This window comes from Meleagris gallopavo, chromosome 11 (assembly GCF_905368555.1).
Source record: "Meleagris gallopavo chromosome 11, MGAL_WU_HG_1.1, whole genome shotgun sequence".
NCBI classification, from domain to species: domain Eukaryota; kingdom Metazoa; phylum Chordata; class Aves; order Galliformes; family Phasianidae; genus Meleagris; species Meleagris gallopavo.
Window position 1 is genome coordinate 2,113,294 of NC_139414.1, and position 17,949 is coordinate 2,131,242.

A 17,949-nucleotide genomic window follows, 5' to 3' on the forward strand; every position below is an offset into this window, starting at 1 on the left:
ACAAAACTTCCTTGATCCATGATCACTGTACCAGCATACTGCTTCACAGCCAGAGAGCTGACGCACAGCCTGCTATGTGCTTCCTTTTCTGAGCAGTCAGCCCCTGTGATGTGAGCAAAAGAACAGCCAGCCAAGCTCTCCTTTCTACTGCCTTCTTCAGAAAGAAGTTCAGTTGTCACCTTTGTTATTGCAGGAATAGTTCTTTATTACACACGTTTTTTTGCTTAGTAATATTTGTTGAATTGCTCAGTAAATTATGGTAAATTGAGACTCAGCATTCCTTTAAAGACAAACCTGGCTTTTAGCATCAGAGACAGCTGTAGTACAAGAATTGCCCCTATTTTTAAGGTCGCTCTTAGGAAAAGTTAATGGAAAAGTTTTCTGAATCTTCCACGCTTTCAACAGTCTCCTTAATCCAGGGGATGTAATTGGACACTCTTGTGTACATGCCGTATTTTCCCCTTTCAGCACAGCCATCCCCCCAGCTTACAACGCCCAGCAGGAACCACGTGTTTTGGTAAGACACAGCAAATGGGCCTCCGCTGTCACCCTTGCAGGCATCCGCAGCTTCAGTGCCATATCCAGCACAGAACATGTTGTCTGTCACCAGCCTGCTCGTGGACTGCTGGCACGTGTCCATGTTCACAATGGGCAGCCGCACCCGCATGAGGAAGCGCAGCGTGGAGCCCCGGCTGTGGGTGGCACCCCAGCCACTGACCATCCCCACTCGTCCCTCCTCGGCCAGCAGGGCTGCCAGGTTGGGGCTGGGCAGGCAGATGGGAATGGCGTACTCGTTAAAAACCACCTCACTGCTCAAGTACAGCAAGGCGATGTCCCCATTGTAGTTGTTGGAATCGTAGTGTGGATGCGTCCAGCTCCGTTCCACACCTATCTTCTGCTCCTTCAGTTCTCTCTGGTACTTGTCAAAGTCACCTGTAGCCACAACAAGTTAAAGGTAAGCCATCTGTAAGGGGCCTGCTCCCTATCTTTGTGGGGGAGCAGGAAGGTCACGTATCAGTGCTTTGACAAAAGAAAGCCAGCTGTATGAAATAACTTCTTGGAGTGCAGGCAAGATCCTGCAACTCAACTTTACCAGTTTGCTCCTTAGGAGCGAACCAACTACAGCAGTAGATTCCTACGTAGGGATTTTCACCATCAATGTTGTCAAGAACTATTTTGAAGTGCAGGACTCAGGATTCTGACATAAAGATTAAGGTGCAGCAGCGGTCTGTGCCAGTTATCTGGGCTGTGTTCTGCTCACTGCTGCTGTCCCTCTTTTCTTTGATGTCTCAAGCACAAGGCTGTACTGCAGCATGCCTGGTGTGATGGTGCCACTTGGCTGCTGCAACCAGTGCTGTTATCTTACCAGGCACTGAGAAGTGGGCAGCTCTGAGAAACCAAGCCTGCTGTACAATGCAACGTGGCCATTTAAAATGAGATCATCTCTGGGTTTGTAGGAGTATGCAGTGCTGACTGGTACTCACCTATGGTAACGTGGTGAGGTCTGACAAGATCGAGGCAGTGAGCAGCTGTGATCACCCAGCGACTGTTGATCAAACTCCCTCCACAGAAGCCAATATCTCTGCTGTCACGGATCAAAACCTGTGTGAGAACAGCACTGCTGTACTAGTAGTGATAAAGGGCACAAAAGAAGGATAGTGGCAGTTCCCCTGTTTGCCATTTGCCTTCAGTTTGGGGTCCTCTGAAAGGCTGGGGAGAAGAATCTCACCTGGGCACAGAGACTAAAAATACCAACAGTATTGTCCAGCAACAAGTGAAACATGGATCAAAAGTGCAGTTTGAGAAATAAATACATGGTGTTCGCTTGGATTACTCTTGACCTACAAAACCAACCTTAGCAACCATTGCTGAAACTGCTCCAGCTGGAGCTGTTGTATAGCAAGCATCCAGGTGTGTTCATTACCTGCCAGGGGCACTGTCCCCGATGACACAATGATCCTCCAGTTATCCTGGAGTCCCTGTGCTCTGCGGGAGCGCTGGCATTTCTTTGGGGACACTGAGGTATGGCTGAAATATCTGCATTGTCACTCTCATTGAGACCACCAGGCATGTGCTGAGCTGCTCCTGTCTTGTCCTGCCCGGTGCTCTGCCCGCTCTGGTTCTGCCCAGAACTTTTCTCCACCATCTCCTCCTCCATGGCTGCTGCTGTCGTCTCATTCTGCCAGGCCGGTCCCTCTGTGGGCTGCTGCCTGGGGTCCCCACCTTCCTGCCCAGCATCGTCCTCCACGGCTGTGCTTTGCCCAGATGCAGCCTTTAAAGCTTCCTTTTCCTCAGCAGCACTTTGCTTCTCTTTGGCCTGTTTAACTGCATGAGTTGTGCTGCTGTTCCACGTGGCCACCTCGTGCCGTGCTTCCTCCAAGGCACGCCGGGCTCTGATCAGGCCACATGGAAACTGGGCTGGGGGAAAAAGAGAAAGGCTGTGAGCAATGGGTGCTTGATGCCGTGTCAGGAGATGCCGGTGGGAGGAACAGGCTCATTCCTGGCCCTACTGCTGTCCTGCTCCTCATTTGCACTCATGGGGGCACAGGATTGCAGGAAGGCTAACTGAGAGGCATCCAAACGTTCATTTTCCACACACCACCAAGCACAAACTCCAGTAGCTGGGTGCACAGTACCTGTCTGCATGCACTTCTTCCCGTCCTCGTGCAGGGTGTAGCCCTTGGCACAGGAGCACTGCACCTGGAAGGAGCCGCTGTCCCAGCAGTACTGCCAGCAGCCACCGTTCTTGTACCAGCACTCCAGCTTCTCTGCAATGGAAGCACAGTGTGAGGTTAGTGCTGCAAACAGGGCCCTGAGAGAGAGTGAGGGGGGGAAGGGGAAAGAGGGAAGGGAAAAGGGAAAGGGGAAAGGGGAAAAGGGCAAAAGGGGGAAGAGGGAAAGGGGAAGGGGGAGGGTAAGGGATTAGGGATTAGGGACTGAAGGAGAGGCAGGCAGAAAGGTGATGAAAGGAGGGAGGGAGGGCTAGGATACAGTGGGAGGGAGCGAGGAAGGAGAGGATGAAGTGTGATGGGAAGAGTGGGAAAGGAGGAGTGTGAGGGAGAAAATGGAAAACGTCACAGGGAAGGCAGAGAAGAACAAATGAAGGCAGAAAGGCTGAAGGGAAGGGTGGGATGGTGGGATGAAGGAAGGGAGGCAGGGTGAGAAGGGTAAAGGGAGGGGTGGAGGAAATGATAAAGGGAGAGGAAATGGAGGTAGGATTGGAAGCAGGGAAGAGAGGGTTGAGAGAGGAGTGTGTGGTGGTTGGAGAAAGTAGGGCAGGAAAAGAGGCAGGAAACCAGAGGGAGGGTGGGAAGAAGGAAGGAAGGGAAATGGAAGGATGGGAGGGAGAAAAGGAGGATAGGAGGAGAGGGGAGGAATTGGTGAGGAGAAGGGGAATGGAGGGAGAAGGAGGGAGGGAAAGGAGTTAGGGAGAGAGCTAAGAATGGAGGATGGGAAGGCAGGGAGGGAATGAAGGAATTGAAACGTGGAAAGAAGGTGGGAAAGGAAAGGGAGGGATGGAATAACTGAGGTGGGAAGAGATGAAGAGATTGAAGGGCAGGACAGAAAGAGGAAGGGAAGATGGGAGAGAGTGAAGGAGGAAGGAAGAGAGGGAGGGAAGAAAAGAAGGAAGCAAGGCAGCAAGAGAGGAAGTGGGAGATGAGCTCATGCTTTCCGCTGGGTTCGTGAAGATCAGTGCAAGAGTCCAGAATGGCAGCTGCTGTGTGCACAGGAGGGCAGCACTGTCTGTCACAACCCATTCTAATGGGTTAACCTTAACCAACCAGGTAGGTATTGGGCACATGAAGTCAGCATCAGGAACCCCAATGAAAAGTGGAACAAATTCCAGCCTTAATCCTTCACTGAATGTCCGTGTGTGTGTTCCTCTACTCACCTTTCTCACAGTTGTCTCCTCCAAATTTCGGGGGGCAGATGCAAAAGTAACTGTAGCGTCTTATTTTGCAAACTCCACCATTCTTACAAGGATTTGTAGTGCATGGATTTAAACCTAAGAAGAAACACAGCACAATGTAATTCCAGGGATTCTTTGTACCCAGAAGGAACACAAGAAATAATTATTTTAAATTTTTGTTCTACCCACCTTTGTAGTTGAACCAAAACTCCATCTGCAAGAAGAAATCGTGAAAGAAAACAGTCAGTAAGTGGCCATACCAGTTATTAGTCATTTAGAAAACAAATTTTTGTTTCCATGTAAAGTAAGAGATTGATTAGGACCATAAAATCCTCTTCATTATCAGCACGCAGCTCACTCTGGAGCAGAGTGCAGCAATTGGGTTGTACTGGGATAAAACTCAAACTGTGAACCCCTGCTTTGCAAGGTCCCCAGCAGAATGCCTGCAGCCTTGCATCCCAGCTGGGTGCTATGGGGACAAGGTCCTCCCTCACCTTGTATTGATCTGAGCAAGGCTGAGCCCTCTGAAAAGGCCAGAATCATGCTGCTGGGCTGAGGCGCTCACAAAAATAAGTTCTGGATGCAGCAGCTCTGCTGTACAGCTGCTTTTCAGCACACAGCTCTTTGAAGACCCTGCTCAGAGGCACCTAAGGCTAGAAAGCAGCCCAGGCTCCTTGCAGCATTCTGGATATTCCTGCAGATTTGATGCCTAAAGCCGAGAGCTGCAATGTGTGAAATCCATTCTGCCAACTCCCAGCTGCTGGCAACGCCGCTCTGCACAGCAGCACAGACACTCACTGCTCACCTGGGGACGGGGACAGTGCAGCAATTAATGCCATTCTAACTTGTGCTAAATGCTACAGCTCTTTGTTCTGAACCAGGTTAAGGCAAGTGGATTATGCAGTCCCAGAATAGGGCACTACGGTGTTGGAATGAGAGCACCCATGCAGCAAGTTCACCAGGAGTATCATCTCCTCCTGTTCACCTGCCACCCAAACCAAGCTTCCCCCTGCACGTTTCCCTGCTTTGTGCCTTCATAGCTACCCAAAGAGTTGGAATCTGGAATTAAAAGGACAGAATATTATTTCCTATTGTAAGTCAACTGAAGTTAGTGTTGGGTTGATCTGTTGGTGGAAATTCCTTCCAGCTCACTGTTCATTTTTTCACCGTTTTCTCCTGCGAATGGAAGATCTCCTTTGCCTCCTCAAACGAGCACTTCTCCTCATTGCATTCTCTCTCCAAGTTCCCTGGGCGGATCTCTTCTAGAAAATAGTTGGCACGTTTATGGACCCTCAGCACCTCATGCGCTGCATCTTTCCTCATGAACACTAGAAAAACAAAATTGAACCATTAATTTCATCCCTAAAATCTCTTGCTATATTAAAGATTCGATCACCTTTACAAGTGCTGTTTTTGTACTGAAGCTGAGGGAATTTCTGAAGGCCTAAGAACACTGCTATAATTGCAAATCATAATTTAAATTTGGGTTTTAGTGTCATAAGACAGTATAGGAAAAACAGAACATGGGCCTAAGAAGGAAGTTACGAATGGCTGATGTCTCATGGAAACACAACCAAGTACTCATTTTCCTCTTGTGCATTTCAGGAAGTCCTTCTCGAACCTGCAGGACAGAGTGCTGAGATTTTCTCAAGTCAATTAGGTTAAAAACATAATTAAGAAGGACCCACCTGAATATGAATACAGATAGCTGCTGTTGATGGAGCACATCAGTAGGATGAACATCACCAGCGAGGAGCTGCTCTCCATCTCAGCGGGCACTTGGAAAACTCCAACTTTCCTTCAGAGGGAAAAGGTGAATGAGATGGGTGAACTGCCACAATGCCAGCAACGGGCAGCCAGCCTGCAAACAAGACGACGACAAAGGGGAGTAGGAGCAAGAGAAAGGAGAAAGAGAGCAAGTTCTACTGAGTTCGTTTTGATGCAATTTCCATTGTTTCTCCGAGTAATGCCAACGCTGTAGGAATGCCAACAGTTGCAGGGTGATGTGCACAGATGGACCTAGCCCAGAAAGCAGCACAGGGTCTGATCCAAAGCTCACAGAAGTGACAGAGGAGCTGAGATGAGGCAGCAGGCACAGGTCAGGCCCAACCAGAGCAGCACTCCCAGCCACAGCCCTGCCTGCATTGCCAAGGGCTGTGGATGAGGTCTGAGCTCCACAGCAGTCCAATGGTCTCCAATGACAGTGGCTGCTACAGAGAGTTCTGTCAAGTAAGACTGCATTTGCAAACTCCGATTAGGAAACCTTGCACCACATGCCTGGCTCTAAAAATGTCTCCCTGCTACCTTCACAGGCTAATTTACAGGGGTCTGACAGCACGTACCTCTGCTATCTGTGTCATCTGCCAAAAAACAGGATCCAGAATGCATTCACTTTTACACAGAAACGTGCATTTATACTCACTTTTTTTTCTTTTATTTTTTAGGGGCGACAGGAGAGAGATTTGGATGCGCACCAGGAAGCGCCGTGAGGTCATGAGGTTGATCATTAACCGGGCACAAATATTGACAGAGGAGAGACAACCTTCTGGATTCCCTGAAACCCACCCACAATCCAAAATCCAAAGAAAATTCCACGTTTCTGCATACATACACGTGTGTACAGAAATAAAAGATCATTAAAAGCATCCCCTAATGATAAGAGTCACCTCTTTGTAGCAACCTCCTTCGGAATTTGGTACTTTTGAGAGGAGATCCCTGAAGCCCCCGTTTTCTTTCAGTTGGTAAGATAAGTGACCTGGAAAATACACAAAGCTGCTCTGCAAACATCTTTTGAAACATGCAAAGCTGTGCAGGTGGACGCACAGCAGTCACCTGCAGGCAGGCAAACACTGGTTGCTAACAACCAAAGCTGTTCACTGACATCAGGAGTTCTGCCCTCGGTCAGAGCCCAGCTTTACTGGCTTTGAACACAGCACCATTTTGTTTTATAATTCAATGTGTAGCAATGCAAGGCTTCTCAGAGGCACATATTCGTGGTTCAGGTCTTGTCTGGAAGGCTGCTGCTCAAAGAAATGCAATTCTTTAACATCTGTCAGTCCCTAAATTCATTCCAAATTAAAAAAGGGGAGGGGGAAACAAAGAGAAAGAAGGAGTGAGACACAGACTGGTGGCTGAGGTACTCTTTGGTTTCAGTCTACCTCCAACATGAAAACCTTGTTCGTTGTTGGCCTGTTTGCTGTTTCTTGTATGCGTGAATCAACTTGTAAATGTGAGCAGCTCATAAGTCAACAAGACAAGTCTACAGGCCTAAGAGGTATTACTATATTAATTTTCCTACAAATTCTAATACCACTGGGTTGTTCTTTCATTTAAGAATCTCATCACAAGAGCAAACTGATCACTGATCCAAACAGGGCTCCAAATCCCAAAGGAGACACTGAAAGCCTGCATCCACTACTGCATGGTTGGTTTCCCCTTTTCTCTGTAAGACCAATTACATCGAGCATCAAGATTAAAAACAAGCAGGAAGTGTGACTGTATTCAACTTCATTTAGACTATTCCAACTTCCTTATTTTGTTTACTGGCATACCAACAGAAGTATTGATAGGGATGCAAGCACACATAAAACTATCAGTAAGTAAAAGGAACACTAATTCAGCCTGCAGCTGAATAGAAATGAACAAAAGAGTTTGCTTAGCTTGCTAATTAGATCAGATCTACAGACATGACAATAAAGAGAGCATGCAAGAGTTTGCAATTAAACCTGTCATTCTCCCCAACACCCACTGGGTTCAGTCATTTTACACCTAGCAGGCAGGTCTGCTGGACCACAGGCCATTCTTATTACAACTCTGTGCAGCCTCTCAGTATAACGGGGTACTATCTCTTGCCCGTAAGGTCTAAGCAGGACCATGCTACATATAAACAACAGAACTTGGAGAAAGTACCACGTGAGGTTAACAGATACTCAGCATTTAATATTGTAGATGCGACAGTACATTACACCTCATACCATCACTAGCACAGCACACAGCCACAGTATTCCAGGCTCAAAGCATCAGAATCAACCCTTCCAAGAACCTGACATCTTATTTATGTGGTGCTGGATCCATTCCAGGTACTGACTAACTTTGGTGTACACTCCAAACTTCTCTTTTTTTCCACAGCCTTCTCCCCAGCTCACCAGTCCTACCAAAAACCAAGTATTCTTATATTTAGTGGCCATAGGTCCACCACTGTCCCCGCTGCAGGAATCCTTCCTGTCTCCTAAACTCCCTGCACACAGCATGTTGTCAGAGATGGCGTTTGTCATCACTTGGGCGCACTCATTCTTGGGAACAATGGGGATTTCGATGTAGCTGAGGAGAGCAGAGTAATTCCTCATTTCATCGTTTGTGCTGCCCCAACCGGTCACCAGCATCTGCCTGCCCTTCGTTGTCAGCTCATGCTCTGCCAGGTCCCGTGTGGGAAGGCAGATGGGCAGGGCATACTTGTTATACATGACGGGCTCTGCCAAGTGCAGCATGGCGATGTCGTTGTCTGAGGTCAGCTTGGTGTAATTCTCATGGCGCACGTATTTGTCAACACGAATGGTTTGCTCACTGGCCTCGATACGGAGACGGTGGTATTTACCTGCAGGAGCAAAGAGGGAGAATGAGAGCTGCTCCTGGACCTTCTGATTTGTCAGAACAAAGGGAGCCTTCCTCACTTCCATCACCAAAGCAACTGGATTGTATCAAAGGTTAACAGCCTTCTACTCGAGAGACAAAGTGTCAGCTTTCCAGATCTGCCCAGGCCATGAGTGCATGCTGTGCTGAGTTGATGCCCTACAGCTGTGATCAGCTGAGAAGCTGAAACTGCCTCTATATTGCCCTGCTGTGTTCGTATTATAGCACACCTGTGTAACTCGAGAGATCTTCATGGGAAGGAACTCAGCTGTCCTGGAGCCAGCACAGCGAGCACACAGCAAGGGAAGACATTTACATCATGCATGAGGTTTGTGCTGTATAACCAGCATCTGAATGTCTGAATTCCAGGTTTTAAAGGATAAATGTGACTAACTGATAACACCATCCCATTCTAAAATTGTGCACATGTATCTTAAGGATTCTTCGACCACTTAAGACTCCTCTATTTCTATTTGTGCTGCGTGATCGCGGCCACTTCGTGGGCTGAGCACTTATGCAAAAATAAGCTGGAAGCTAAGCTGAAAGAGGCCAGAAAGGGAATTGTTATTCATTTATGTGTGATACAGTGGAGAAGAAAGATATCTGATGTGAGGAAGTAGCCACAAAAAAGTTGCATTTCTGTGCTATTTAAGCTTAATTTCAATGTCTAATTCAGTATGTACTTGATAAAAACACTTCTCCCTTGGGAATCCACTCATTCTGCAAACTCAAGAGTGCTTTCCATCTCAGTCCCTCTGTGGGTGAGCTGGAAGTTGCTCTTTATCATCACCTTTCCAAATGCAGGCTTCACCACACCATCCTTCCAGTTTGCCCCGTTCCAATTAACTTCAGTTCCCTCAGTCTTACTTGGATCCTTCCAAACAAAACCTTTAAAGTTTCTCTGACTTTGCACTACCAAGGTCACTTGCCATGCTTGAGCCCGTCAATGCAGTATTGCTGCATTGGTGTTTCTTGTCTGTTTTTCTTTCTTTTTCCTGTAAGTGTGTTTCCAAGAATGGGGACTTCATAATCCAGAGCAGCTCCAGAAACAGATTCTCAAAAGACTCCATGAAGTCCAGCTTTGAATCTTGGACTTCTAGACCCCTTATTTCTGATCCTCTCCTCTAGTTCCTTTGTAGACAGAATCACAGAATCACAGAATTGTAGGGGTTGGAAGGGACCTCTAGAGATCATCGAGACCAACCCCCCTGCCAAAGCAGGTTCCCTACACCAGGTCGCACAGGTAGGCGTCCAGGCGAGACTTGAATATCTCCAGAGAAGGAGACTCCACAACCTCCCTGGGCAGCCTGTTCCAGTGCTCCGTCACCTCACCGTGAAGAAGTTCTTACGCACATTCGTGTGAAACTTCCTGTGCTGCAGCTGATGTCCGTTTCCCCTCGTCCTGTCTCCACGTACCACTGAAAAGAGACTGGCCTCACCGCTATGGCCGCCACACCTCAGAAATGTATAAACCTGGATCAGGTCCCCTCTCAGTCGTCTTTTCTCAAGGCTAAACAGACCCAGTTCACTCAGCCTTTCTTCATAGGGGAGATGCTCCAGGCCCTTCACCATCTTTGTGGCCCTCCGCTGGACTCTTTCCAAGAGATCCCTGTCTTTTTTGTACTGGGGAGCCCAGAACTGGACACAGTACTCCAGATGAGGCCTTACCAGGGCAGAGTAGAGGGGGAGGATCACCTCCCTCGACCTGCTGGACACGCTCTTCTTAATGCACCCCAGAATGCCATTGGCCTTTTTGGCCACGAGGGCACACTGCTGGCTCATGGCCAACCTGTCGTCCACCAGGACGCCCAGGTCCCTCTCTGCAGAGCTCCTCTCCTGCAGCTCATCCCCCAGCCTGTATTGGTGCATGCAATTATTCCTCCCTAGGTGTAAGACCCTACACTTGCTTTTGTTGAACCTCATCCGGTTTCTTACTGCCCAGCTCTCCAGCCTGTCCAGGTCTCGCTGAATGGCAGCACAGCCTTCAGGCGTGTCAGCCAATCCTCCCAACTTCGTATCATCAGCAAACTTGCTGAGGGTGGCCACTATCCCCTCATCAAGGTCATTGATGAAGATGTTGAACAAGACCGGACCCAGCACAGACCCCTGGGGGACACCACTGGTTACAGGTCTCCAGCCAGACTCTGCACCACCAACGACGACCCTCTGCGCTCTGCCAGTCAGCCAGTTCTCAACCCACCTCACTGTCCACTCATCCATCCCACACTTCCTCAGCTTTGTTATAAGCCAGTGGCCATTTAATATGTGGCCTCAGTAGACAGTTCAGACTGCTCAAACCCCTCTAGACATCACCTAGAGGACTTCTTATCACCAAGCCATCACTCACAAAACAACTGTTTTTCTTCCATCTTGACTGAACAGAAGGTGCAACAGGACAAGGCCAGAAGACTGATGGGCTGGAGGCAGGTCAAGTACCACCTCTGCAGTCCCAATACAGATACCTTCATTACTGCCCCAGAGGTGCCACCTGCAGACGTGGCAATGTCTCCACTCAAACTGTTCCATGTATCTCAAGGTTGTAATGGCAGATATTTCTAGGGTATAGAAAAGGTGCATCCTTTGATGAGAACTGCTTTCCTAGCTGCAGTAAAGTGCCACAAAGATGCATTAAAAGGACAACCACGTGATGCTTAGGTGGGTCTGAAAGTTCCTTTCTGCTCGACCAGGAGCATAACTTCATTCTCTCTTCAATATTAGTGAAGACTCAAGATGTTCTGCACATCCACTCTCTCTTCACTGCCTCCTACACCACAGTAAATCACTTATGGTTGCACACTTGTGGTTTCTGTCTCACCACAGTAAGATTCCTCCAGGTTTAATGGGAGGAGTTTTCTCACACATGCCACAACTCAGTCCGCAGCCACACACTTGTTTTTTCTTCTATTAATGAGGAAGGTTTTTCAAGACAGCTGGGAGAGTGGGATAAACCTGATCCCTTATTGCTGGTTATCCTTCACTGTAAATTACTCTGTATACTCACCCTAAATTTACGTGTGAGATGTTTCTTGAGTTTCATTTAAGCCAAAAAAAATCAATCTCTCAAACCATGGCTTTCAAGCACTGACACTTCTCCTATGGAAAATCACTTGTGCTCCACCTTTGTACCTGATTAACGTGACTTTCTGGGCAGAGTTTCTTTGCTATCTCAGCTGAAAGCTTATCACACTGCACAGAAGCCTACCAGGATCTGCAGTATAAGGCAGGTTGGAGTGATTTCCCTGCAGCCTCAATACTTTTCCTAGTTAAAGAAAAGGGTAGACGTGGCACTTAGGGACATGGTGCGGTGCCTGTGCTGGTGATGGGTTGGACAAAATGATCTTGGAGGTCTTTTACAACCTTAATTTTCCCAATAATTTTCCCCTTCAAGTAACATCAAAGCTACATCTAGCACTCCCAAGCATTCTAGTCGGAACTAGATGAGCTTGAAAGTCCCTTCCAACCCAAATCATTCTATGATTCTACAATTCTATGATTCAAACACCACTTCTGATGACTGCTTTTCCCTAAAGAATTCCAAGGCTCTTTACCAAGTTACAGGTTTTTGCCTCTTGGGAGTCACTATAACTGAATATACGTATGCTAAGCAATCACTTAACAGGAAAGAAAATAACTTAGAATCTGGAAGTGCTTGGAGATGTGTAGTCTGTATGCGATTTCAAAGCTGGACACTCACTTCTATTTTGATGTCTCTCTGTGGAAGAAGTGGATATTCTAGCATTAAAAGGACCCAAGGATATATCACGTTTCTCCATTCATCCTGTATGTTGAACAAGGAATGACTGACATAAACACACCCACCAATACGTGTCCTAGTGTCTCAGGTCTCAAATGTGTGCACATCCATACATACAGACAGTACATTTCCAAGGTTTTCCACAATTACTGGGAACAACCCAGCTCTTCACTAAAGGAGAAAGGAAGCAGCAAACCTGCCATGTCTCCAATATCAACAGGGGCACAAAGAAAACAGTAACAAAAAAAAAATCTACTTAAATGTGACTGGAACTCTGATTATTTTTGTCTGTTAACTGAGAAGTAGAACTGCATTCAGCACATGTTTTTTCATGCTTACGAGTAGCAGTGCCACTAACACAGCGTTGTAGTTCTGCATCACTTTCCTCCTTTTTTACTCTCTCAAGTAATGCTGTTTAAATGCATCAAAAGGTAGGAAGAGGCACTGTGACATTCTCCTCTCCAGTTCAAGGCTTTACATTTTGTAAGGGGAAGTTTTTTCTCTCCCAGTATTAGGACAATCTTGAACATTTTATCAACAGAAAAGCACAAGCAGAAGAGATTTCTCAAAAGTGACTTCTAAGTCTTTCCACTATATAGACAATCAGCAGTGCTCTGAAGACATCAGCTCACTTCCATGATAAGGTTGACAGTGGCTCAGATGAAATCAGTTTTACTAATCCTTTTTGATCTGTGCTAAGGTGCATGCTAAGTACTTCCTAGACAACCCGCTTCTCCATCCAGAGGGACTTTTGCCTTTATAACCCACTGTTCTTTCTTCTGAGGTGATGTAAGCTGGAAATTTTCAAAGAGGTGCTTAAAAAAAAAAGGGCTGGATTTTTTCCATACCAAGTCTTACTTTGAGAGTCTCTCCTGTCTCGACGCAGTGTGCAGCTGTTAGGACCCAAGAGGGATGGATGAGAACACCTCCACACAGAAATTTCCCTTTCAGATTTTGCAGCATAACCTGAAACGAAGAAATATCGAGGTGTGACACTGCAGGAAGCACGGCTGACAAGATACAGTATGCATTTTTCTTTGTGGTTGAAATATGCACACAATCATCAAACAGCAAAGCATATCGTGCTCACTGAAGCCCAAGCTCTACAAAAGTACTAAGGTTTCTGTAGAACATCTACAAAAACAATTGAATATTCTTCCCAAATAAGGGCTGGCTTCATCCAAACCAGCAAGGGACAATGCTGGTCACTGCAAGGAAAGGCTATGCTACTTCAAAAGGGCACAGGACAGTAGTTTCATCTCAGACTCCAACTCTCCTATGATGGCATAAAAGGGCCTTCAGTATCAGAGACAGGCAGGCCCTGATGACAAACATTCACTGCTTCCATGACACGCTCTGTGAGGTCTCCTCTTTCTCTGTGGCATCTCTGCCTGCTCTGTAAAGCTATCACGTATTTGGCTGATTAAACCTGATAACTTGAATCTATGGCAGACAAACTTATAGGAAAAGATTTCTGCAGAAAAAGGGGAGAAGATTACCTCCAGCTCCCACAATAATGCAGTTACAATAGCTGGAGAGAGCATCAGTCAGCGTGAGATGATTAATGGCATTCCCTAGCATGGAGCAACAGAGCAGTAAATGCCACTATCCTCCTCTCAACATTACTGGCAAAGTAAAAAAATCTTGTAAACAATTACAGTTATTTCTCCCCGTTACTCCAAATTTTGGGCTGCTTTTGAAGGAGCTGAGCTAAGCAAATCTCAGCTTGATGTGATGTAATGCCAGGATTATTAACAGAGAAATCTTGTTGGAGCAGGTAGAGAAAGACCCTTTACTCCTTACCTGCCAAGGGCTAAAACCCCTTCCTCCTGAGTTTCCCCCAATAAGCCGAATATTGAATTCTGCTTTGCCTTCAAGGTAGTCCATTTTCACTCGTCCACAGGGGAACTCCACTAGAGAAAACGCAGAGGAATTAACTGGCACAGAGCAGCTCACCCAACAGAACATCTCTCAAAGCATCCCCTCTGTCTCTAATCTAGGCAGTACTACACACTCTCTTCAGGAACTCCTCAATGCTTGTAGAGGAGGTAGTTTCCTGTTTCCCCTGTGAATCTCCACGAGGCAAACACAGCACAAGTTGGGCTTTTAGTGACCATAAAGAAAGGATGGATTTGGGAAATACAGGCTCGGAATTACCCTGCATGAAATGGATGCTCTGAAAATTACTACAAAGTGCACTGCAAGTGTATTTCCCTTAAAATCCTCTTATTTCATGTCCGAATAATTGTGTGTGACAACTCCCACGAACATCCTCCTCTTACCTACAGGTGCGCACATGTTATGGTCGTTCGTCAGCTGATAGCCAGACGCACAGCTGCAGTAGCGGCACTGCTTGGCAGGGTCTTCCTTGCAGAAATGCTGACATCCTCCATTATCCACAGAACAGTTATTGTATTTGACCTCTGGGAAAAAAAGCAACAAGAAGAAAGACAGGAGAAGCTGGAGAGCCAAAGAGTCACAGGAGGTGGCAAAACGACATCCTGGTTCAAGTGATAAACAGCTGACAGCAGATCTGGGGTGAGAGCTGCGGGCTCCTGTGGCAAGTAGGGCCCTCAGACAGCAGACAGACCTCGAATAAGGCAGTGGGGAGATGAAGAAGCCAGAGATTACTGTCAGGGCAGGCAGGCTGGAGAACAGAAAATTTTCTGTCACCGAGCATGAGTCAGTGGTGGAAGGTGGTGATGATACAAGATACAGATGCTCATAATTAAATACACTACTCAGCTTTTCTCCAGGGAAGACATCGTTTCAGTAATGACATTTTCAGTGGATTGTTTTTCCTTCTTTATTGAAAAACCAACAACAAACCAACCAACCGATCAAACTCACCTGTACTGACTGTTTTAAAGTCACTGATCCTTTACAGAACCATTTCCAGTGTTTTTGTAAAACACAGATTTCTCAGATTTCCAAACCTCTCGCACGGAAACACAAACTTCAGTAAACACTGATGATCCTTCTACTGCATTATGAAGCAACAGAGAAATCACACCGGTAGTGAAAGCAAGTATACCTTGCAATGGCAGAATTACTGATCCCTATACGCAGAGATCCCCATCACTAAGAATGTTTTTTTTGTATATATCATGGATTAAAGACAGCATTACCATAATTGCACTGAGCTCCCTCCCAGCCTTTGTCACAGATGCAGGAATACGATCCAATGTTGTCCTTGCAGGCCCCATTGGAACAAGGCTTCTGTGCACACTGATCTCCATCTGGAACACGCAGTTAAGACCCCGAGCTCTGGCTCAGAGCAAACACAAAAACAAGCAGATCCCTGATCCCCAAGCACCCTGCACAGCTTCTGCCTCCACACGGCGATAACTGGGGGGCTGGCCCAGATAAGAGCATTTGTTTATGCTCTGAATTACAGCTGCAGAAGGAGTGGAGGGGGCAGAAGGGAAAGAAAGTAAAACCTGAGGCAGACAGGGCAGAGGCAAGTTACTGCAGGAGCGGAGAGCAATAGTGGGGCTTCTCTTTGGGCCGTGCCAGGCAGGGTCAGAGCAGCAGAGATCGCTCTTGCCCAGTGCCTTAGCTGTGGGGAGGTGACTGATAATGGGCACAGATGCACGTGAGATTTTTTAAGAGGCTGGTTACACAACAGGACTGGAAAACATAGTTTGCATGCCCCATTTAACAGAGAAGGAAAATACAAACAAGCTACACACGGCAGCAGAATGCAGAGCACCAGCTAACTCTGAAGAAACACAGACAGATGATTAAGAAAGTAATTTACTTACCTACATATTTGTTCCAAAACTCTAGCTGTAGAGAAACAAAGTTTACATTAAGGCCAGAGGCAGATTTTTCACAAGCAAGGGATTTGAAGTGTACCACAGTCTTGGTCAACACAGCACAGCACTCTAGTCAGCTCGGTCTCTTCCTTCTTGGCAGCACAGTGACATACATGGTTAACAAAAGTGGCCAACCCCGAACGTTCATATACTGCAGCCATGACCCTATTCAGCACATACCTCCCCTGCCCTGCTTGCAGGACCACCACCCCGATGACCCCTCAGTATCCCCCCAGATTCTCTTTCCTGGTTGCTTACTGCCAGGCAAGTCACTTATGTTCTCAGTGCAAAACTGCATTTGTGCCCAGTTGGGAGGCAAAACAGGGGCACTGGGAAGGCTGTAAGAAGACTCTGGGGCCTGAGGGATGGCAAGGACTGGATCATCCTAAAAGCCCACTGTATTTGATGCGACAGTAAGACTCTATGAAAAAAAAAGACAAAAAACAAACTCATACTCATTGCCGAGGTGTGGAAAGGGGCAGCAACCAGTGATGTTTACAGTTATGTCCATTTGAAAATACAAGGCTGGGGGATGTGGGGAGGAGCTAGTGATATGAGAAATGTTTGCCTGGCACAGATGGGAGTCTGGGGACAGAGAGACTAACAAAAACACAGTGGCAGCAAGAATAGGCAGTGGGGTCAAGCAGGGATTGGAATTACCTGCCTGGGATGTAAAGCACAAAACTGTGTCTGGTGGGACATGTGTGAACAGCCAAGTGCCACAGCCCAAACAAGCAGTGATAACTTGACAATCACTGCAACACATTACATTCAGGACCATGCCCCTACCTTCAGAGTCAGGAGTGCTGACAGCAACACCTCCGATGCCCCAGACTACAATACTTTCACAAACAATCTATTGGTTCAGTCTTGTGTTCCTCCAACTTACTGTGGCTTCCTTGGTTTCAAATATCTCACTGGCCTCCTCAAAGTCGCACGTCTCCTCGCGGCACTCACGTTCCAGAGAGCCTGGTTTCACCTCCTCCAGGAAAGAGTTGGCCCTCTTTTGGATCTTCAGGACTTGGTTTGCATCCTTGTAGCTGTAAAATACTAGAAGCAAAAACGTCGGTGTGGGGAAGCAGGAAAGAGAGCAGCCTGAAAATTAGCAGCTGGCAGGGAGCAGAAATCGTGCTCACAGTGACTGGAATGGAGTGAAGGCACACTTACTCGAGGTATGGCACACTGGTAAGGAACTGGCAGCCAGCAGCACCCCTATAGTGATGAGCTTCCACATGCTGCAGCAGAAGTCCCCTGGGAAGAACAGCCAGGAGTGAAGGGGAGCATGCAGTGAGCTGCAGCACGGCCCCACGCTGGAGGCCGGGTCTGCTCAGGCAGCTCAGGTTTTCCTCACTTCTTTATCACACAGCAGCTCCCTCACAGAATGCTGTTTCTCTCTGATGTCAGCTCCAAGGTGGTTTGTCAGAGCCCCCCAGCCTGCTTCCAGATCCCTCCAACCCACCAGCAGCTCGCCCAGAGCGTTCCCTATCAGCCCCAGCACCTCCCCTTGCCATCAGACACTTCTGACAAGCCTTATGCTTAATTAAATTAAGCTGCTCTTTGAAACCCTGAGTGATACAATATCTTTGAGGCACTTACTGCTTTATTCAGTGTGAATCAGCGTGATTTATTCTTCCGCCATGAGCTCTGCTGGAACTTGGGTTAATCCATAACTTCAGCTATTTACTTTTAGAGTGACATGAAGTGCTTTCCCTTTACTCATTAAGCAAACAATGCTCAGGGGGAGCTCGACAGTTTACCTGCATGGAAAAGTGAAACAGTTGTCCTCTCCGCCTTTTCAAATCCATTTTGTGCTTTTTTTCCCCATCAATTTCATCAAT

General features: G+C 47.1%; 2 protein-coding genes and 1 long non-coding RNA gene across 5 annotated transcripts; 1 reads left to right on the forward strand and 2 right to left on the reverse strand.

The window, feature by feature from the left end:
• Nucleotides 1–180: 180 nt before the first annotated feature.
• LOC100549016 (coagulation factor IX-like) lies at nt 181–5,708 on the reverse strand. The gene is made up of 8 exons (XM_019618874.3): nt 5,599–5,708; nt 5,078–5,238; nt 4,100–4,124; nt 3,893–4,006; nt 2,637–2,768; nt 1,925–2,418; nt 1,485–1,602; nt 181–933 (listed from the first exon to the last, which is right to left on the reverse strand). Exons 1-8 carry the CDS (start codon nt 5,675–5,677, stop codon nt 356–358), a joined length of 1,701 nt encoding a protein of 566 aa, XP_019474419.2. The 5' UTR covers nt 5,678–5,708; the 3' UTR covers nt 181–355.
• On the forward strand, nt 2,666–6,555 carry LOC146543591 (uncharacterized). Its single transcript, XR_014885595.1, has 2 exons — nt 2,666–2,791; nt 5,516–6,555. It is a non-coding gene; the product is annotated as an uncharacterized LOC146543591 (long non-coding RNA).
• Nucleotides 6,556–7,828: 1,273 nt separating this feature from the next.
• On the reverse strand, nt 7,829–17,840 carry LOC100546662 (vitamin K-dependent protein C-like). Of its 3 annotated transcripts, none has more exons than XM_010716597.3 (9): nt 17,708–17,835; nt 17,279–17,362; nt 17,001–17,161; nt 16,058–16,082; nt 15,422–15,532; nt 14,576–14,716; nt 14,097–14,206; nt 13,142–13,259; nt 7,829–8,504 (listed from the first exon to the last, which is right to left on the reverse strand). In XM_010716597.3, exons 2-9 carry the CDS (start codon nt 17,343–17,345, stop codon nt 7,936–7,938), a joined length of 1,302 nt encoding a protein of 433 aa, XP_010714899.2. In that variant the 5' UTR covers nt 17,346–17,362; nt 17,708–17,835; the 3' UTR covers nt 7,829–7,935. The 3 variants fall into 3 exon arrangements, with proteins under 3 accessions (XP_010714899.2, XP_010714900.2, XP_085089364.1); XM_010716598.3 differs by lacking the exon at nt 17,708–17,835 and adding an exon at nt 17,463–17,574; XM_085233238.1 differs by having other exon boundaries at nt 8,268–8,504; nt 13,152–13,259; nt 17,708–17,840.
• Nucleotides 17,841–17,949: the final 109 nt, after the last annotated feature.